We start from the raw sequence: 22662 nt of genomic DNA, 5'->3' as shown, positions 1-22662 counted from the left end.
TCAGAGGCTACCTGACATTATGGTTTGGTTTTATTTTATTTTTTTGGGACTGGAGAAAAGAAGAAAAATGAAGATTAGATGTCGAAGGTTCAGAAGGAAAAAAAAAGGCTAATTCTGAAACTGAAGTATGACCTAACCCAGGGGTAGGCAACCTCAGCTCTTTTATGACTCATGGACTTCAACTCCCAGAATTCCTGAGCCAGCATGGCTGGCTCAGGAATTCTGGGAGTTGAAGTCCATGAGTCATAAAAGAGCCGAGGTTGCCTACCCCTGACCTAACCATTTGAACAATACCATTATAAATTCAGATTAGTAACTGAAAAAAATATTTGTAAAATCAGTTTATTTTTTTCCTAATTCAATATCCCTATGTACCAAAAAAATATAAATAAATTCTAAGGCTATTAAGGTACATAATTGAGAAGGCCTCATTCTCCTGAGCGGCTCAAAGATTTGCTCTGCATCATACAATCTTTTCTTTGTATAAAATAATCCATGACAGCATCACAATCCATGTATGTGCACTCATAGTCATGCCTGAGCCATACCTCATAACTTCAGACATATGCCTGCTTTCCTGGCCAGCTGTAGAAAATTTAACTCATGAAGCAGCTGTGAGATCCTCTGAGTAAAATTATTCCAGGCAATAAATCCTGACAGAGCAGACCAAAATCACTGCAGGTAGCAAATGAGAAGAGGCCAGGGAGAGCAGGTGTCATGCACTGCCTCTGCCCGCCCTTTCCCTCCAATAGCTGATTTGAGTTAGGCCTTTTGTCTACAACAGCATACTGGCTATTCCAAATAAAGATCTGGAGCCATCTTTAAGGAATGGTTCCTATTTATGACACCAGTCTGATAGGTGCTCCTCTCAAATCTGGTATTTCCCCACACCTGTCATTTGCCTGATAAAAGTTGGGGAGATTTCTATCCCCATTTTAAGTACAGACTTATGAACAAGAAGTTTGGATGTAAACAAATGAAGCAGCAGCAACTGTACTTGTAGAACACAACACCTAGGTTTTCATACTATTAAGAGTACTACAACCTTAGGGCTTCATAGCTTTTCTAGTGTGGTGTAGCTACGGCTGGAAGTAAAAAGCTTCAAGATCCACTCATTCATTCTCTACTTACAATAGATCTACAATGTGTTTGAGCACATCTCCTAAAATAACCCTCAGCTTGGCCTTGGGCCAGCCCCGGCCTTCCACATCCACAAAATGGGAAATCAGCATCTTGCTTGCTCTCAATCTGCAGCAGTAAGAAATAGATACTCATTTCCTGCCCTGAAAATCGCAGCATACAGATTGATAACTCCAAGAAGTGAAAGAGACAGAAAATTCAGTGTACAGAATGTTCCATCGCTATGGGCACTGTCATAGAAAGGGGGAGCCTTCTTTTCTGGCTTAGGAACAAAGTGGCATAACATCCAGTTATTCCCCGGCTAATGTGTGACAGGAAGGTGACCTTGTACAAATAAATGCCTCTTTTTTTTTCTTTATTAAAATGGGAACGTCCTAATGTTCCCTGGCATCACAAAATGGTGAAAAAACAATTGCCCCTTTGCTGTACTTTTGATGTCTGGATGTTAGTGATGATAGAAAATATACCTAAAAGGAGGGGGGATTCAAGAAACAATGAATAATGACTAATTCAGTGACAGAGGTGGAATCCAGCAGCCTAGAAAACAACATAGCCACATTAACATGCATTTTGACACAGCACTGTATCAAACTTTTGACAACAGAGTGAGGCTCCTTCTTGTGTCCAAAGCTGTAGCTGCTGCTCTTTTCCTTCTTAATTTCATTCCCTAAATCACAAATTCCATTCTTTGGGCATAAAACTAAAAATATATAAATGTGCCAATACATGTTTGCAAATGTGTACGCATAGGTAGACGAAATGAGGAAGTGAGGACTAGCTGTCAAATGTGCATGTGGCAAAACCCATGATCTTTTGCTTTTGCAATGCAAACATTGTCTCCTGAAGAAATCTTGATTCCCAGAAATGGCAACATCCATTTACAATATGCATAATTTTGTAGAAGAATCCTGCCCTTCCCAATGACTAATTCAGCCCATCTTCACACTCCAGGGTATACATTTAGCTACGCTTTGCCTTTCCCTCTGCATTCATATTCACAAGGAGTTACGATGACTTCCACACTAGAATATACTTGTAATCTTTGAAAATTAGAAGCTTAACTGAGGGAAGGAAGAAAATAAACGATCAAAGGCAAGAAGCAGCTCATACTTCCTCACATTCCTTAATTCAGAACTTACCAGCATGTCTCAGTCTTTTAAAAGCCCCCTGCTAAATTGGGTGCTTCATGCAGAGCCCTGCCAGAGCCCTAAATACAATTCTGCCAATTCTGCCGGGTTGAAGATGCAGTTAATACCGGCTGTGTTTACATGGGGAATATCCAGATGTAATTATAGGAATGATGTTATGATAACAGGAAATCCATGTTCTGTGGAGATACTGGGGAAACAGCATACAGTTGTTTGCTAATTATGAACAACAAGAAGCCTTTGTATAGCTGTGGAAGGATGAGTTCCCTCTTCTTTGTGGACTTTGGCCCACAGATGGTTTAAATCATGTACATCAGGGTATTCTTAGCCTGTTTGTGCAGTTATCAAAGTTCCTGGGTTCCTGCTGACACAGCAGAGCCATCGTCCTCAGGGAAATGTGTTTGCCTTGTGTAACAGAGCCAAATGCATGCAACAACACTGCAGATTATGATTTTTTTTTAAAAAAAGTAGCACAGCAACTTAATAAAAACACCATCAGAGAAGAAATAATGTTCAGTGAAATTTCTACGGCAGCCCAAATCCCTTAAACTGAAGGAAGCGTTCTCTATGTATGCCTTAATAACTGACCAATTGAATCTCTTTGCTATTTATCTTTGGATTCTTACTAAATCAGTTTTATGCGATGAAAAGAACCTAGTTCCCAAGAAATGCAAACTGTACAGAACAAGACTTCTGCTGTGTAGAATTAAATTGCACATTAAAATACAGCCTTCTTAAGAGGTACCCACAAATTAAGGAAGTAAAGACACTCAAGCTGAAGGTTGAAGACAGCCCTCAGAAAACAAGTTTCATCATAAGGAAATATGCACAAGTGGATAATACATCATTCTTTTTAACAGTGTGACAGAGGCCCAGGGAATTTTTTTCCATTTTAAGGGCCAATAGGACTCTACTAAACAACATAACAAAACCTCCCAGAGTCTTACCTTTTTTATCTTGCCACTTCGTGTACCAGCAAAAACAACTGTGTGTCCATGGTAGTCATAAGCAGCCACAGATGTCATGCCATCTTCCTTGTCCGCAAACAGTGGCACACCTTCAATGGTGACAGTTCCACCCAACGGTTGGTTAAAATCTTGCCCGCAGAAATTGTCGTCTATTTGCAAGGGCTATAGAAAAATACAGGAATAGAAAAATACTAAGAAATTAGTTGTCGGATACCATTTCAACTCACCAGGTAATAAAATTCTTCCATGACAAAAGGATCTCAAATCCTCAGGATTATCACCAACAGAGAAATTAGTGATAGCAATGATAGTAATTCTTTATCAATTGAAAAGCACATGCAACAGGTTCCCAATGGCTAGGAGAAAACAACTTTCCTCCTCTTGGCTCCCTATCCTCATGCAGTTAATTCTCACCATGGACCAAGTAAGCAACAGAATTTATTATTATTAAATTTGTGTTCATTAAAATGATTTGAAATTAATCAGAATAAAAATATGAAAATTTAAAATAAAGTTAAGTTCAGGGAAAAGCCAGACAGAGAAAGAGAGAGAGATTTTTACCAGTATAAAAAAGACATGCCTGCCGGGGGAATAAAAAAAGTCTTAAGCACAGATTTTCAATAGCTAATCTTAAGGACTGGAAAAGTTCATTTTGTAATTCTGTGGTAATATCCACTGTTTAAAATGGGCCTGGGAATACACTGGAAAGCTATACAAAACATACAGGATTAGTGTTAGCTTTTCTGAAAATGTTACCCCTGCAATAATTGGACAGCTGAATTCTGTAACTAGCGGAAGTTTCCAGTGTCTTCTAAAAGACAACTTCATTTACAACATGTTATGATATTCTGGTCTGAATATTATCAGATAGGGATGCAGCTGGTGAAGAGCTGCATCCCTGTTGTAGGTATGATCTGCAAATTTCAAGGTTACACTGAGTTCAGTAGAACTCCCAAGCTGCACATATGATCCCTCAGTAAGAGTATTATTGTTTTCAACACTATATTGCTTTCCCATCTTCACACATATTCCTTCTAGGAGAACTCGTTTTTCCCCTTCTGAATTAAACCTCAGCTCGTTTGCCTTCATTCATCCTCAAATTTGGGATTTTTATAATTTCCTTGTAATTAGTTAGAGAAAACAAAAGCTGACAATGTTGTCCTATCACCTCTACAATGATAGTTAGAGCAGTCCTGGCTTCATTTACTGGAAGATTACTGCACTACAGATGTTAAAAAGCATGGGATCGAAATATGGGCAGGGCTGGAATAATGAAACGTATGGGGCCATCAAAAGGGATCTAGTTCATTATAATATCATGAATCCAAATCCTACTCCAACAAGACAACTCAGTATGATGTGAGAATTGGTGATATCCAAGACTTATGAGAGGTCAAAGAGAATGAATAGGTTGCATTTCCCAATGTATCCTATGTAATAAATCATTCACAAGGATGAAACCATTTATTCTAGTCCTATTTATCTGATTTAAACATTTGTGTAGCTGCTCATCTTAAAGCCAACCTCTGGGGGGTTTACAACCAATGAAAACAACATAAAACAATCATAAAAGCAAAAATGAACAGTAAAAAAAACACAGAAAAATCGGGCACCATAACATTTCAACAATTTATTCATCTGGCTCTGACTTCACCCTATTCCAATGCTTGGGGGGGGGGGGAAGTGAGGTTTTTTTCAGTGTGCTTCAAAAAGTTAAAAACGTGGAGGCGTGTCAGATATCAAAGGAGAAGGTATTTCATAGGACAGGGGCTGCAACATTCACTAATATAAAGTAATAATAAAATCAAGGTAATATTTATATATTGGATTTTTATCTCACAGTTCCTTCAGGATCCTAAAGAGCCCTCTTCTCATTTTTCCCCACAACAATCCTGTAAAATAGGGGTATCAAACTGGTGGCCTGCGGGCTGGATGCGTCACATGCAGGCCAAGCCCACTCCAGCTCCAGAAACGTAAAAAACATTGCAATACATCACAATATGACACGTGACACAATCGAGTTTGACATCCATGCTGTAAAGGAAGACTCAGCTATTGCCAATGCAGGCTCTGCATAATAAAGCCAAAGAATAACAAGGACAAGTCAGTATATACAGTTGCAAGAAAAAGTATGTGAACCCTTTGGGATTACGTGGAGTTTTGCATGAATTGGCCATAAAATGCGCTCCAAACGTCATGTAAGTCACAACAATAGAAAAACACAGTCTGCTTAAAATAATACTACACAAACATTAGCTGTTGTCATGTTTTAATTGAACATAAGATGGAAACATTCACAGTGCAGGGTGGAAAAAGTATGTGAACCTTTGGACTTAATAACTGGTTGACCCTCCTTTGGCAGCAATAACCTCAACCAAATGTTTCCTGTAGTTGCAGATCAGACCTGCACAACGATCTGGAGTAATTTTGGACCACTCCTCTGCACAAAACTGTTTCAGTGTAGCAATATTCTTGGGATGTCTGGTGTGAATTGCTCTCTTAAGGTCATGCCACAGCATTTCAATCAGGTTGAGGTCAGGACTCTGACTGGGCCACTCCAGAAGGTGTATTCTGTTCTGTTGAAGCCATTGTTTTGTTGAATTACTTGTATGCTTTGGGTCATTGTCCTGTTGCATCACCCATCCTCTGCGAAGCTTCAGTTGGCGGACAGATGGTCGTACGATTTCCTGCAAAATGTCCTGATAAACTCTGGAATTCATTTTCCCATCAATGACAACAATCCATCCAGGCCCTGAGGCAGCAAAGCAGCCCCAAACCATGATGCTCCCTCTGCCATGTTTTACAGTGGGGATGAGGTTTTGATGTTGGTGTGCTGTGCCTTTTTTTCTCCACACATAGTGTTGTGTGTTTTTCCCAAACAACTCAATTTTGGTTTCATCTGTCCATAGTATATTTTGCCAGTAGTGCTGTGGAACATTCAGGTGCTCTTTTGCAAACTTCAAACATGCTGCAATAGTTTTTTTGGACAGTGGTGTCCTCCCATGTACTCCATTCTTGTTTAATGTTTTCCTTATTGTAGATGTGTCAACAAAAATGTTAGCATGTGCCAGAGATTTCTGTAGGTCTTTAGCTGACACTCTAGGATTCTTCTTTACCTCAATAAGCATTATGCGCTGTGCTCTTGCAGTCATTTTTACAGGACGACCACGCCTAGGGAGAGTAGCAACAGTGCTAAACTTTCTCCATTTGTAGACAGTCTGTCTTACCGTAGACACATGAACATCAAGGCTTTTGGAGATACTTTTGTAACCCTTTCCAGCTTCATACAAGTCAACAATTCTTTATCGTAGGTCTTCTGAGAGCTCTTTTCTGCAAGGCATGGTTCACATCAGACAGTGCTTCTTGAGACCAGTAAACCCAAACCAGGTGTGTGTTTTTAAAGGGCAGGACAGCTGTCAGCAACACATCCAATATCATCACACTGATTGGAGTCAAGGTTGGCTCACTCCTGGCTCCAATTAGCTCTTGGAGAAGTCATTAGGCCAGGGGTTCACATACTTTTTCCACCCTGCACTGTGAATGTTTACATGTTATGTTCAATTAAAACATGACAAAAGCTAATGTTTGTGTAGTATTATTTTAAGCAGACTGTTTTTTTTATTGTTGTGACTTACATGACGTTTAGAGCGCATTTTATGGCCAATTCATGCAAAACTCCACGTAATCCCAAAGGTTCACATACTTTTTCTTGCAACTGTACTTCATTGATTATAGAAAAATCTTTGACTATGTCAACCATGACAAGCTGAGCAATTGCTTAGGAAAATGGGAAGGCCAGACCATCTCACTCTCCTCGTGCAAAACTACCAGACAAGAAGCCAGTCAGGACAGAACATGGTGAAACAGATTGGCTCCAGGTCAACAGAGAACTGAGATATGGTTGTTTACTTTCCTATTTGTATCAAATGTCATGATGGAAATTAAACAATCATTTATTTATATGTTGTTGTTGTTAGCTGTGAAGTCATGTCTGACCCATCACGACCCTATGGACAACATTCCTCCAGGCCTTCCTGTCCTCTACCAACTTCTGGAGTCCATTTAAACTCACGCCTACTGCTTCAGTGACTCCATCCAGCCACTCATTCTCTGTCGTCCCATTCTTCTCTTGCCCTCAATCTTTCCCAGCATTAGGCTCTTCTCCAGGGAGTCCTTCCTTCTGATTAGGTGGCCAAAGTATTTGAGTTTTAGCTTTAGGATCTGGCGTTCTAAAGAGCAGTCAGGGTTGATCTCCTCTAGGACTGACCGGTTTGATCACCTTGCAGTCCAAGGGACTCGCAGGAGTCTTCTCCAGCACCAGAGTTCAAAGGCCTCAATTCTTTGGCGCTCAGCCTTTTTTATGGTCCAACTTTCACTGCCATACATTGCAACAGGGAAGACCATAGCCTTGACTATACACACTTTTGTTGACAGGGTGATGTCTCTGCTTTTTAGTGTGCTGTCTAGATTTGCCATGGCTTTCCTCCCCAGGAGCAAGCGTCTTTTAATTTCTTGGCTACAGTCCCCATCTGCAGTGATCTTGGAGCCCAGGAAAATAAAATCTGTCACTACCTCCATTTCTTCCCCATCTATTTGCCAGGAATTAAGAGGGCCGGATGTCATGATCTTGGTTTTTTTAATGTTAAGTTTCAACCCAAGTTTTGCACTCTCCTTCTTCACCCACAACAAGAGGCTCTTTAGTTCTTCTTCACTTTCTGCCATTAGAGTGGTATCATCTGCATATCTTAGGTTGTTGATATTTCTTCCGGCAATCTTAATTCCAACTTTTGATTCAACTAGCCCTGCCTTTCTCATGATGTGCTCTGCATATAAGTTAAATAGGCAGGGCGACAGTATACAGCCTTGCTGGACTCCTTTCCCAATTTTGAACCAATGAGTGGTTCCGTGTCCAATTCTCACTGTTGCTTCTTGGCTCACATATAGTTTTCTCAAGAGACAAATAAGATGGTCTGGTACACCCATCTCTTTAAGAACTTGCCACAGTTTGTTATGATCCACACAATCACAGACTTTAGCATAGTCAATGAAGCAGAAGTAGATGTTTTTCTGGAACTCTCTAGCTGGTAGTTCTCCATCCACATACTGCTGGAGTCTAGCTTGTAGGATTTTAAGCATAACTTTACTAGCATGAGAAATGAGTGCAATGGTGCGATAGTTTGAACATTCTTTGGCACTGCCTTTCTTTGGAATTAGAATGTAAACTGATCTTTTCCAATCCTATGGCCACTGTTGAGTTTTCCAAATTTGCTGGCAAATTGAGTGTAGCACTTTTACTGCATCGTCTTTTAAGATTTTGAATAGCTCAGCTGGAATACTGTCACCTCCACTAGCTTTGTTGTTGCTCAGCTTTTCTAAGGCCCACTTCACTTCACATTCTAGGATATCTGGCTCGAGGTCAGTGACCACCTCATTGTGATCATCAGGGACGTTAAGCTCATTCTTGTATAGTTCTTCTGTGTAATTTTGCCACCTCTTCTTAATCTCTTCCGCCTCTGTTAGGTCCCTGCCATTTTGGTCTTTTATCATGCCCATTTTTGCATTAAACGTTCCCTTCATCTCTCCAATTTTCTTGAAAAGATCTCTGGTCCTCCCTATTCTATTGTTTTTTTCTATTTCTTTGCACTGTTCATTTAAGAAGGCATTCTTATCTCTTCTAGCTATTCTCTGGAATTCTGCATTCAATTGGGTGTATCTCTCTTTTTCTCCCTTGCCTTTCGCTTCCCTCCTTTCCTCAGCTATTTGCAAAGCTTCCTCAGACAACCATTTTGCTTTCTTGCATTTCTTTTTCTTTGGGATGGTTTTGGTTGCTACCTCTTGTACAATGTCGCGAACCTCTGTCCATAGTTCTTCAGGCACTCTGTCTATCAGATCTAATTCCTTAAATCTATTTGTCACCTCTACTGTATATTCAACAGGGATATGATTTAATTCATACCTGAGTGGCCTAGTGCTTTTCCCTACTTTCTTCAGTTTAAGCCTAAACTTTGCAATGAGAAACTCATGGTCTGAGCCACAGTCAGCTCCTGGTCTTGTTTTTACTGAGTGTCTAGAGCTTCTCCATCTTTGGCTGCAGAGCATATAGTCAATCTGATTTCTGTGTTGACCATCTGGTGATGTCCATGTGTAGAGCCGTCTCTTGGGTTGTTGGAAAAGAGTGTTTGCTATGACCATCGTATTCTCTTGACAAAACTCTATCTGTGCCCTGCTTCACTTTGTACTCCAAGGCCAAACTTTAGCATTCCAATCCCCCATGATGATATGGACATCATTTTTTGGTGTTAGTTCTACTGTATAAGGTACTGTAGGGCTTCATAGAACCGGTCAATTTCATCCTCTTCAGCATTGGTCGTTGGGGCATAGATTTGGACTACTGTGATATTGAATGGCTTGCCTTTGATTCGAACTGAGATCATTCTGTCATTTTGAGGATTGTATCCCAGTATTGCTTTTCCTACTCTTTTATTGACTATGAAGGCTACTCCATTTCTTTTGAGGGATTCTTGCCCGCAGTAGTATACCTGATGGTCATCTGAATTAAATTCACCCATTCCTGTCCATTTTAGTTTGCTGATACCTAAGATGTTGATGTTCAGTCTTGTCATCTCTTGTTTGACCACGTCCAGCTTTCCTTGGTTCATGGATCTTACATTCCAGGTTCCTATGGAGAAAAAATCTGTAAGCATCGGACTTTCCTTTCACCACCAGACACATCCACAGCTGAGGTCCTTTCGGCTTTGGCCCAGTCATTATGACTGCGACATAATTGCATTACACATGCAATTTTATGTCATTGAAATTTGTAAGACATCTATATCTAGAGTCTTTATTCTTTGGACATATGCATAATTTAGACCACTGTAGAACAGAATAAAACCAGTCAAATAAGTCACGATCCAGTAAATGCTCCCTCTTCACACACCTGACTTCATGTAGCTATTTCCTGGTTTCTAATCAACATGTCAAACATAAGTACATGTTCTGCATTTTAAATTAATCTCAACAATCAGGCTGTAGACACATTTATTTTATTCCTGATTTCATCATATTAAGACCAGCCTTGAACTCTATCAATTGTCATAATAACAGTCATGATAGCAGACCTTTGGTCCCCATACCCCTTTTCACAGATCAAAAAAGTAAAGTTTTCCTCAAGTCATGTTCAACCCCTGATAATTTCATAGACATATCCATGAAGGGGAGAATACAGTAATTGTTTGTTTTTGGTTTCTCCAGGATGTTTTTTTCAACTTCCCAATTTAGTACTCAGTCCTGAAATTTCCTGGTGATTTCCCATCCAACAATTAACCAAGTCCAATTCTGTTTAGCTTTTCAAGGTCAGCCAAGATCAAGCAGAATTTGTTGTCTTCTTCCTGGAGATCTTGTAAGTTACTAAAAGAAGCAGCAAACAGATAGGGCTATGGTAGATTTTTAAATGAGGACTACCCATGAATGGAATAATTGCCATGTTAATTGTTCTTTATACTCTTTTGCTCATTTAATGGTTTTTAAAGAATATTTACCCAGGCAGCTGCCAACTTTGCCACTGACCTGAATTACAGAAAAGGGAAGCAGAACTGATTCTAACTAGGAAGTGCTCATAAACCACAATTCCACTGATCTAAAAAAAACCTGTGGTTGAACAAATCCAAAAAAATCCAACACACACATACATGGAGAGGAAAAAGGGGAGAAAGGAAAAGGGAATGTATGCAGCCTTCCATCCTTTCCTGTTTCAAACATCTTGTTTAGGTGGCTTCAGATATAGGCGGAATTGTTGGACTAACATAGCACCATAAATGCAAGGCTGCTGCTGCCAGTTTAAGCAGAAAAGCAATTTCTTCTACTACCTGTTATTACTGCTATTGCATCACCCTCATCCATTATTAGCATGGATTTATAACTCACTATACTTTGTACCAAAGAAAAAAACAGTCCTCCAAAAATGGCTTGCTCTTAAGAAATTTTTCCAGGAAGAAAGAACAATACAAGGAAGGGAAAATAAATAGATTCAAAATAAGCATGTTCTAAAATAACTGGGTGGAAAGGCTACAAAGGGCCATTAAAGGATCGTTCTAGTGAGCATGAGCAAGAAGGTGGCTAGTTGGTTTTTTTTCCCTGTCCCAATGAAAGCAACCTGGGGCCTAAGCTTGTTTTCATTTAAAATCCTACGAAGAAGATAAGGTACTGAAAAACAGCAAAGACATTGCTAAGTATTTACCTGTCTGCTAAAAGAGTCAAATTCTTCCATTAAGCCTCTACAGTATGAACATGTTTTAACCAGCAACATTTGAGGAATTATTCTTGGGCTTTTCTCATAATCTCAAGGGTTTATTATATAGTAAGCTCTTAGCACTTGCAGAGAACAGCCCAAGGGAAATGGCATCCTGCAATTCCATACCTGAGGGGTTTTTTTTCCAGTTCTCTCCCAGGTTATGCCTCAATAGGGAATATTGCATCTCCCCAGTTATAAGAGTAATCTGCTTGCAAATGGCAGGTGCAGACTGGCCACAGAATCTGCCCATATAGATTTCCTTCCATATTTTCAGAAAATTGATCTATTTCCCATTTCTTCTTCTCAGCTGCTCTCCCTTGTTTCTGCCCAAATATTTGTCTTTATTATACAAATATTTGCATATCCTCCATATCAAAAGACTCAGCATCTTATAATTTAACAATCAGACTAAAAACAGATAGAATGAAAACAATCAACTTACGGTAATCCAGAATCACACAAAGAAAATCCAGAAACTATGAAGGCAGCCCAAGGCCACTACTCATACCAGCCAACCATCAGAATAAAACGTTTTAACACTTTATGAAAAAAGCAAGGTGGGAGCTTTACACGTCAAGAGAAAAGGAATTCCATAATATGGGGGCTGATGTCAAGTTTCCGAAGTATGGGCTTTTCAAGTGACTCTGAGGCATTGTTTACCTTAAAAGTCCTTTATTAGCCTAATACACCGGCAAATGCTTGCTCGAAGGAAGCTGGAATCTGAAATCTCCGCCCCTTGCACAATATATTAAAACACAATTCTCCACCTTACTAATTTTGTCATTAATCATATTCTCCAATTTAAAGAATCAGTTTCCCTTCCGTGAGAGAAATGGCCTTGAAGGTGCATTCCTACTCATCCCTCCTCCTAACCTTAAACTAAAGCAATACACTAGTCTTAAAGCAATACACAAGTTTAACATATGAAACAGCTACTTCATCATCTCTTGTCAAGCAATAACATTCGATGTTAGCAGCGTTGACAGCTACTGCATAGAAGATTTCCACACACACACAAACTTTTCACTTCACTGGGTGGGATGAAAAATTAAAAGAGTTCTCTCACTAAACTCCAGAAAAAAAATCCAGGGAATGTCTCTTTTTAGGTTTTCTAAATTTTTGCATCACTTTGCCTCTAAACATTATCAGACACTGTTTACAGAATAACTAAGAGGCTTTAAGAAAAGATAAGGAAAAATGTATGCAGAGTAGATTCAGAGAATGTGCTTAGTACATTATATGCTATGTAGATAATGACAAAGGACAAGCATTTGTTGATAAGCTATGGAATTAAAATTCTTGGAAAAAGCTGGGTTACCAGATCCACATTAACCCTAAATATCAAACAATGAAGGAAAGCTACTGTACATGCAGCTTTAGCTTTAAGACAGATACTCAATTCATTTAACAGAATGAATTAATTTTAGGATAAGAAGCTTTATCCATTTAACCAGCATTTCCAAGTTACTATAATTTACTTACACACACACACACACACACACACACACACAAAATTCATTGGGCTCAAATCACAAAAGAGCCAACAAACACTAAAAGTCCCTAGACAACTCATGGGGGGTGGGGGTGTCCCTCCAAAACAAATACAACAGGGAGGGGGTAGGGAAGATTGAATTTTAAAAGTTAATTATCAAAAAATATATAATACATAATAGTACTTCATTAAAACTCCCACATGTCAACTCAGCACTTTGACCCAAAGTAGAATAGGGAGAACTAATCTATAATTGTCCAATATTGTGCAATGAAGAGCAGTCTATTTTTAATAACAGTGTTACAAGTTAATGAGGTGGGGGAATGTTCATTGCTTTTCAAGTTTTCTAAATTTTTGCATCACTTTGCCTCTAAACATTATCAGAACTTAATCTGGGTCATACTGATATTTAAGCGAGTCTGACCTAATTGGGTGCAAATTACTTTTTTCACACTGGGACATCACAAGATGTGCTTTTTTGGGGGGAAAAATGAAATAAATGAAACAAACATAAAAGTTGTGTTTTGTGCTGGTCCTGTTTGCTCATGTTAACTCCCTTTTTCTACCTTAAGGACACACATGGACTTCTGATAATGCAAACAAATCTAGAAATGCAGAAAATCTAAGCAGAGGAAGAATACTTTTTTCACAATTCTATATTTCAAAAAACTATTTCATTTTTCTTTTCAGTCCAATCTCTCCCTGTATGCAGGATGGTAAGGACTGAGCAAGAAGTAGATTGTCTCATGTGTCCATCATCTCAATTGACATCATCAAGCTAAACAAACTGAAATATACTACAACAGGATTAACCCAACTTTCTGCAGCAATTCTTCCTATCTAGCTTCTCTTTCTTAGTTGGGTCCTTCTACACATACCTTTCAACTACTGCCTTTATCTTCACTTTGAACAAAAACATCAAGGGAAGCACCCCAATATTTTGCCGCCTGCTACCCAAATCCATTAATGGTCAAACCAGTCATCCCTCTTAATCCACAACAAAGTACACCCACTTTACACAAAAGATGAACACCCCCTTCACTTTGAAGCAGATCCAGACACTTGGAATTGAGAGAGGATGACAGTGAGGAATAGAAAAAGGAAAAAAAACCAGGAATGGAAGAAAGAAAGAGGGGAGGGTCAGGAATAGGTAAATTTCTTAAACCATGATATTTACTCCCATCTCCACCTCTGCAGGAAGAGAGCAGTTGTCATGGCAACATCTAGTCCAGGAGTCTCTGACCATGTATTTGAGGGCCCAGGGATGCAGAGAAAATTGAAGGAGATGGAGGGAGAGAAAAAACTTATTTCCTGTAACTAACAATTTTTGGATTCAAAATGGAGATATTCAAAAAATAAACCTGTCCATAGATTACACACTAAAGCCATTGTTCTGCTAGCTCTATCAGAATACAGTTATATGTTAATGGCAAACTACTGTTCTCTACAGACTTCAGCTGTGAATGTCACTGTTGCTCTCTGAGAACTGCCAGGTTAACCTGAGGAAATATTGTTAAAAGAAGGGGCCAAGATACCACCAGTGTTATACAAGTTTCCGGGAAACAGAAAACTCACCCTCGCCATTGTTTACTTTGGAAAAAAAAATTATGTATTGTATGTGGTTGTTTAAAAGAAGCAGCTTTAGCTAAATAGCAGGATAGACTTTTAATGGTTATTACAGCTAATACCACCTATAAAATATGTATGTGCACATAACTTTGAAAACATAGATCTTTAGTATGACCTCATTTGCTTTCAATATTTAATAAAGTTAAATATGGCAAGTTGCTACCTGCACCCAATTCTTAGTACTAGCTCATTACTGTTACTGTTTATCCTTTATTGTCACACTGTTTGGTAGCCAGGTACAATATGCCATTTATGAGAATGGTAAATCTATGCAGGGTGGACTCTGCATCCTTTCAGGAAGTGGTAGACACTGAAGATGTTTAGACAAAGGCTAAAAGACCACACATTCTATCACTGAGCGATTCATATTTTTAGTCTGTGTGAGAAAGCAGGCTGCCTAGAAAATGGGCAGGACCTGTCTCTTTAAGCCCTCTCCTCAGTCAGCAGGCAACTAGGCTATAAAAACTGGTCTGAGAAACATGGGGCAGAGGGTGTGTGGAAGTAGTCAGAAAGAAAAAAAATTCTAGCAATACTCATAAGGAGTAGGAATATTCATAAGGAGTAACAATACTCATAAGGAGTAGGAATATTCATAAGGAGCAGTGGAGAAAAGTGCAGTAGAGATGATTAGTGTGTTATATCCTATGAATGTTTGTGTGTGTATGTTGTCTAGGGAGCTGTATTGTTGGCTCTTTTGTGTTTTGAGCCCAATGAATTGGGTGTATGTAAAAGCCTGTGACAAAGTAGTGGCAATGGAGAAATATTCATAAAAAGGTGGAATATCATAGACTGGCAACCACACAGGTGGAGATGCCTTAAACTCAAATTCATTAAACACTCCATAAAAGCAAAACAGCTGCAAAAGGAAAGGAGTTTGGTCCACACAGAGTTCAGACTTTGCAAGAAATAGCCAACAGCCACAGAAACCAGGCCTCTTATGAAAGCCTACACCAAAAAAGAGCCATGGAAAAAGTAGAAGGGACAGATTCTTTCTTAAAAGAGACTAGTACTTTGTTACAGACCATTATCCACCCTTTACCTGTAGTTAAACTGAAGAAGCTAAACCAGCCAGAAATGGGTCTAGGATTGGATATGTGGAACAATATCATTACAAAAATGTTAAAGCAACAGTAAGAGAAAAAGCTTTAGTTAATTAATAAAGAGAAGAGCGGCTTTGGAGACAGACACAAAGGAAAGAGATTAGAATGAGAAAAGAGTGAAAGAGAAGAGTTTGGATGAGTGATTTAAAGTGGGGGCAGGCACCAGAAGCAGGTTTTCAGAATGTATAGTGAGGTTCCAAAAACATAAAAATTCCAAAGTTGTCCGAAGAAGAAAAGATGGCCTATTTTACCATGTTTGAAAGAGTTGTTACCTCTTCTAAATGGCTGACAGTGATGGGTGGCCAAAATAGCCCCATGTTTATCAGAAATATCTTTGAGAGCTTATAGTAGCCTTCCAGCAAGAGAAGTAATCAATTATTCCCTTGTTAAAGAGGTAATCCTACAGGTATGATTTAACCCCTTACACCTATAGGCAAACATTTGGGAGCTACACATATGAAACATACGAAGGGATTTGTGAATTTTGGGCAACATTGAAAGACTTACACAGGAAATGAGGCCAGATGAAATGAGACAGAAAGAAGTGGTAGAGGAAGTAATTTCAGAACAATTTCTACAGGTACTTCCTATTAAAGTGTGAGGTTTTGGATGCAAGAATACAACCTAGAAAAGAGTCAATGGGAAGTGGCTGAGGACAACGTGGAAGCAAAAGAGGCACAGGATGTTAGAAAAGAAGTTGAAGAAGAAGAAGAAAGAAGAACGCCTGTTCCAGACAGTAGGAACTATAAGGAGCTGGAAGACTAAAGATGAAAGGAGTAAAAAAATCTTTAGCTTCAGCCCAAACAAAAGGACAGCACTGGGAATTCAGAGAGCCAAAGAACCATAGTTGTTACAACTATGGAAAAGTGGACACTTGCCAAATGTCTATTTTATTTTATTTTATTTATTTTAATTCCATTTATATCCCGCCCTTCTCCGAAGACTCAGGGCGGCTTACAAGCTTTAGCAGTAGCCTTCATTCTGTGTATATGCCTGCTTATTAGCGCTTTCATACACCCCCCAAGCGGCATTATTACAAAGTCAGCTTATTGCCCCCAACAATCTGGGTCCTCATTTTACCTACCTCGGAAGGATGGAAGGCTGAGTCAACCTTGAGCCTGGTGGGATGCGAACCTGCACTAATTGCAGGCAGCTGGTGTTACTTAAGGAGGCATTAGCCCACTGCTCCACCAAGGCTCCATCAAAGCCAGAGGGAAAAAAGGGAAGATCTCCAATAGTGCAAGAATCTCTGGGAGAAAAATTATGATCCCAGCAGAAATTAAAGGGGTCACTGTTAGATGCTTAGTAGATACTGGGAACAGACAGCCACTGGAATGTCCTCATTTAGTAAAGTCAGCTTCTATGGTAAAAGAGCCTCTTACAAGTGTGTTTGGGCAGACTAAAATGGTCCCATTGGTTAAAGCCAGAGTACAGAGGGAAAAAAACAGGTAATGGTGGTAGGAGTAATCCCTAACTTCCCACGTAACCTAGTAATTGGAAAAGATTTTACACTTATTGAGAGCTGGATTAAAAAAAAAAGATTAAAGGAGGCTAAGATGGTGAGAATAATCACAAGAGTTCAGTCAATGGAAAAGATGAGGATGGAGCAGAAGCAGGAAGGGAAGGAACCTAGGGTTCTTCTTAGCCATCCTGATTTAATAGATGTTCTGGAAAGAAAAAGCTTTACAAAAGGCAAACAAAGCTGGGATAAAACCATAGGGCAGGCATGTCAAACTGCGTCCACCCCATTGCCGGCAATGGGGGAAAAGTTGTGATACATCACGCGACGTCACATGACATCATGAGTTTGACATGCCTGCCATAGGGATAGACATTCCTAAATTGGAAATTCACTTAGGACTTGTACAAAGGAAAGATCCAGTGTTAAAACTTTTGTTGGTTTGCAGTAAAAAAAAGGAGGAAAACAAATAACCAACATCCAGATTTCAAGAAAAAACAGGGTTCCTGTACCCAATTTGGTTTCACCCCTATACAAAGAAATTGAACAATTAGTAGCTGGAGATATTGCAAGGCTATATAGGAACTAGCCCATGAAAATCCATGGTCTGGATATATGGGTAGAGATAGCACCACATACAGAATTTCGGATAGATTTTGTTGGCCAGGAATTTGTAAAGATGTGGCCCATTACTATAGATCTTGCCCTGTGTCAATTAAATTCATATGGAGAGAGTGCTTTTAATCGCTATTCCTTTTTCTAAAATAGCCATGGACATTGTAGGCCCTTTGCCACAGTCTACTAAAGACAATGAGTATATGCTAGTTGCCTGCAATTATGCAACTTGTTATCCTGAAGCAGTTCTGTTAAAGAACACAACTTCCCAAAGAGTAGCAAAGAAACTGGGCAAAAGCTTTAGTGGAGTTGGGGTACCAAATGAGATCCTTACAGATAAAGGAGCCAACTTCTCTTAAATACTTATACACAGACCTAGGAATAAAGGGGTGCATACCAGTCCTTATCCACAGGCAGATAGTCTTATGAAAAGAATGAACAAGACCCTAAAAACTATGCTGAAGAACAGCTGCAGTGGTGGTGTGTGCCTTACCAATTAAACAAATGATAGCAGCTTCTAAAAACTATGCTTGGCATCCAGGAGGTCCTCCAGATGCAGTTGGCTGCAATCCTACACATACTTTCTTTCACAAATCTATGCATAAGAGCCACTTTGGTCTAATGGTTAAGATACTAGGCTATAACCCATGCAACTTTAAAGTTCTAGTCCTGACTTAGGCATGAAAGCTGGCTAGGTGACCTTCATCAATTTAAAATATTTAAATTCCAGCTTGCTGAATTTCCTAAGTCTGCTCCAATCCAGAGCTTTTGCCCCAAACTCTCATTGTAAAATTTCCTTTAGGCAGAATGAGGGAAGGAATGGAGACAGCATTCTGTTTCTGGAAGAGATTTCCAGATAGTTTAAGAGATGCTTGTTACCAAAGCTTGCATGAGTGTCTACCTTTGCTTGAAGCTAGAGAGAACATAGGTGATCCAAATGATTGCATGGATATGGCTAGCTTCTCTCTTATCTTTCAGGGCAGGCATGTCAAACTCGTGACATCACATGATGCCGTGTGACGTATCGAGACTTTTTCCCCATTGCCGGCAATGGGGTGGGCGTGGTTTCGGCGTGACGCATCCAGCCCACAGGCCAACAGTTTGACATGCCTGTTTTAGGGCAAAAGACAAGAAGCAACTTAAGAACAAGATGATGATTATAACAGTAGTTGAAAGAAAAATTCAATTTTCAGACACCTTAAAAGTGTAAGAAGCAGAAGCCTTGTTATAAATTCATAGAATCATGGAATCATAGTGTTGGAAGGGACCTTGGAGGTCTTCCAGTCTAACTTCCTGTCCAAAGCAGAAATCCTAATTCCATCCCAGACAAATGGTTGTCCAATCTATTCTTGAAAACCTCCAGCAAAGGAGCATTCACAACTCCGGGAGACAACCTGTTCCATTGATTAATTGTTCTCACAATCAAGAAATTTCTCCTTACTTTTAGTTTGGATCTCTCACTAACTCTACCCATTGCATCTTGTGCTGCCATATGGTAGTTTGGAGAATAAGCCAATCCCCTTTTCTCTGTGACAGCCATTCAAATATTGGAAGATCGCTCTCCTATCACCCCTAACCCTTCTCTTTATTAGGCTCAACGTACCTAGTTCCTTTAGCCATTCATCGTACAGTTTAGCTTCCAGACCTCTTATCATTTTTGTTGCTCTTCTCTGCATTAATATCTTTTTTATATCTTGGTGACCAGTACTTGGTGACCAATACAGTATTCCAAGTGTGGCTTCACCAGTGCAGTATGGAGCAGTAATATCTCTTCTTGCAATTCTGATGCTTTCCCTCTGTCAGGTCAGTACTGCATTAGCTGTTTTAGCAGCTGCAGCACACTACTGACTCATACTTAAACAGTGGTCCACTAGGACACCTAAATCTCTTTCTCTCTTAGTACTATTGAGCCAGGTTCTCCCTGTTCTACACCTCTGCATTTGGTTTTTCCTATCTAAGGGCAAGACCTTGCTTTTCTCACTACTGAACTGTTTCTTCCTGGATAGGGCCCAATGATCAAATCTGTCAAAATCATTCTGAAACTTGAATCTATCTTCCAAAGTGTTAGCAATTCCTCCTGGCTTAGGCTTATCTACAAATTTGATGAGTACCCCTACTATCCCTCCCTCATCTAGATCATTTATGAAAATGTTGAAGAGCACTGGACCTAAGGCAGAACCTTGAGATACCTCACTGCATGCTTCTCTCCACACAGATGTAATTCCACTAAGGACCACACACTGAGTGGAGTTGGTCAGTCAACTGCAAATCCATTTAATGGTACTGTATGTCTGTCCCACATTGTCCTATCTTACTAAGAGGTAGGTGGCAGTCTACTTTATAAAATGCCTTACTGAAGTCTAAATATCCACACCATTTCCTTGATCCACTAATTTAATCGCTTTATCAAAGAAGGCAACAAGATTTGCTCAGCATGAACTCCTTTTAACAAACCCATGATGGCTTCTTATAATCACTTTGTTCATTTCTAAGTGCTCCCCGATATGCTGCTTATCTTTTCCAGGATTTTCCCAGTTTTGATGTCAGGCTTATGGATCTGTGGTTTCCTGACTCCATTTTTCCCCTTTTTGAAGACTGGAACCACATCAGCTCCTTTCCAGTCCTCTGGCAGTTCCCCTGTATGCCAGGAGTTCTGAAAAGTTTCATTCAATGGTTCCGAGATCACATCTGCCAGCTCCTTCAGAACCCTGATATATAAACCATCTGGTCCTGATGATTTAGTAAAGTATTGTTTTTTCTAAAAAAAGACCCAAGCTCAGACAGCCTCTCACTGCTGAAGAGAAATAACCTTACTACCCAATGCCAAAACAGTATAAAATCCAAATGAATGTGGCTTCTTATGCTTTGTTGAATCTTATGACTTCCAAATCCTTCTTAATTAAATAGCAAAATCCTGATTACAGATTTGCAGGTGAGCCGTTCGGGAAACAGATTACAAACAAACAAAAAGCCAGACTAATACAGCTTTGGGGCAAGAATGAACACTTTGTGCACATAAAAAGAATCGTTTTCACATTCCTGTGAGTTGCCCTTTTAACCATCCTGTTATTTGCAGTCTTTTAGGACCAAAGGTTTGTCTGCTTTTTCCCCTGGGTTTCTTGCCGTGCCTCACACGGAGGCATTCCTCTCGAGCTGTATGGTTAAAGGGCCTCAAAGGGAGCTATAGAATTGCCAGTCATTCATAGGGGCCTCTGCAAGCAACAACAGCTAACTGTAGACCTTCTGCACTTTGGTGAAAGGGCTGGTGAGGGAAACCAGCTAAAAGAGCAGGCAAGCTGAGGGAACTGACTCCGGCCAAGCCAACCAATTCACAGCTGCAATTTTGTTTGCTTGCTCAGCTGTTCTTGAATCCCATAGCTCATTTAACAGAGGTTTGTGATGAGGAAGCAGAAAATAATTAAACCAAGGAAATAATTCACCAAGTTGACATAAGGGGACCAATTTCGCATAGGGAATGCCACATTTCTCAGTTAGAAAGGAGAAACGGAATGCCAGGCTCAACTATTTGCATCTTGGCTAATTTTAAAACACGCCAATTTAAAATTGGCCACATTTAGAAAAGGAAGAGTTAGAAATATTTTAAAAAGTAGAGCAGCTGGCAATAAATGCCTAGTTTTATAAAAGCATACTTCGCATTATATAAATATTTTGTTTCCTTTAAAAAGAAGTAGAATGCAGAATTGTCTCCTGAGGAGAATACAATGCTTGGAAAGAATTTTGTCTCAGGATGAATATAAATGCATTAATCTCAAGGAGTATTATCAACCTATGTGCTGAACATGAGGGCTGAATATTCAGTCATGTTTTCCTAGGTATTTATAAAGATAATACTGTATATTTGGGGTGTGGTGCCCACATGATCATACCGTACCTTTTTAACCACATGATCACTGCCTTGAAAAGTTAGTCTCTCAATTTTGCATTCCTTCAATGCTTTTAACTGCACAGCCTGTTCAGAGCACAGAGTACAAAGATTTCCAAAATAATATTTATGCCATGATGCCACTTTTCCTCCACCTTGCTTTCAACCCTCCCAGTGTGCAGCTTCCTCAACCTCATCTGCTCCTGAATATGCAAGAGGCATAAATGTTTATGATGTTTACTCTTCTCTGCTTTGTCTCAACAAACTCTCTGGGAAGTGACAAATACAGCTGCACTCCCGGGATACAGAATACAGTTCCTACCACCCGCTTGCCATGTTACACCGACATCACCTCACTAAATAATTAGGCTAGCAATTAGCTTGTTAGCGGCAAAATGATTTGTTAGGGATGCACAGGCAGGTGCCGGGTCAGATCAAAAGCACCTATTTAGGATAAAGAAAATGGATCAGATAGTTTCCCTAAGGACAAAAGGACATTGGCTATAATGTGAAATTCTCCTACATGTCTGTCTCAGTCAGCCACATCATATAAGAAACATCAATTTGTTCTTGCAACTGTCCACTGTCCCAGAAGAAGTCCACTTGTATTAGAGCTGCTGAGTGAAGCAGGCATCTGGCTCTCAGTATCTTAATTCTCCTGCCAACAACGGCAGATAACTGATGCGGCTTTTAATGGACTCAATTTTACAGATAACTGAATATTTTACAACTAGCCCTATTAATAGGAACAGCTTATTGTCCCTATACCTAGGAATGTTGTCAAAACTGTATGTGATAGTGGAGTTTAGCTCCCAAATTGTGTTTTGCTGATAGGATATCTCCAAGCTGTGCAATATATTTATTACAAATGCATATATATATGATTTTCAATCCAATTTTTTACACACACTACAGGTAGTAAAAAGTTCTCCATC

General features: G+C 39.5%; 1 protein-coding gene across 1 annotated transcript in view; it reads right to left on the bottom strand.

Annotated features, from left to right (window-relative positions):
* PLXNA1 (plexin A1) overlaps window positions 1-22662 on the bottom strand; it is a 408858-nt gene that overhangs the window by 319098 nt on the left and 67098 nt on the right. The window contains exon 3 of the mRNA XM_081315906.1: window positions 3236-3418. Within this exon, the coding sequence (XP_081172032.1) occupies window positions 3236-3418 (183 nt within the window). The remainder of the gene's footprint in view (window positions 1-3235; window positions 3419-22662) is intronic.

This window comes from Vipera berus (assembly GCF_964194415.1).
Source record: "Vipera berus genome assembly, chromosome: 2".
In the NCBI taxonomy this organism is placed as follows: domain Eukaryota; kingdom Metazoa; phylum Chordata; class Lepidosauria; order Squamata; family Viperidae; genus Vipera; species Vipera berus.
The sequence above is the reverse complement of the archived record's forward strand: the minus strand, read 5'-3'. Positions and strand labels throughout refer to the sequence as shown.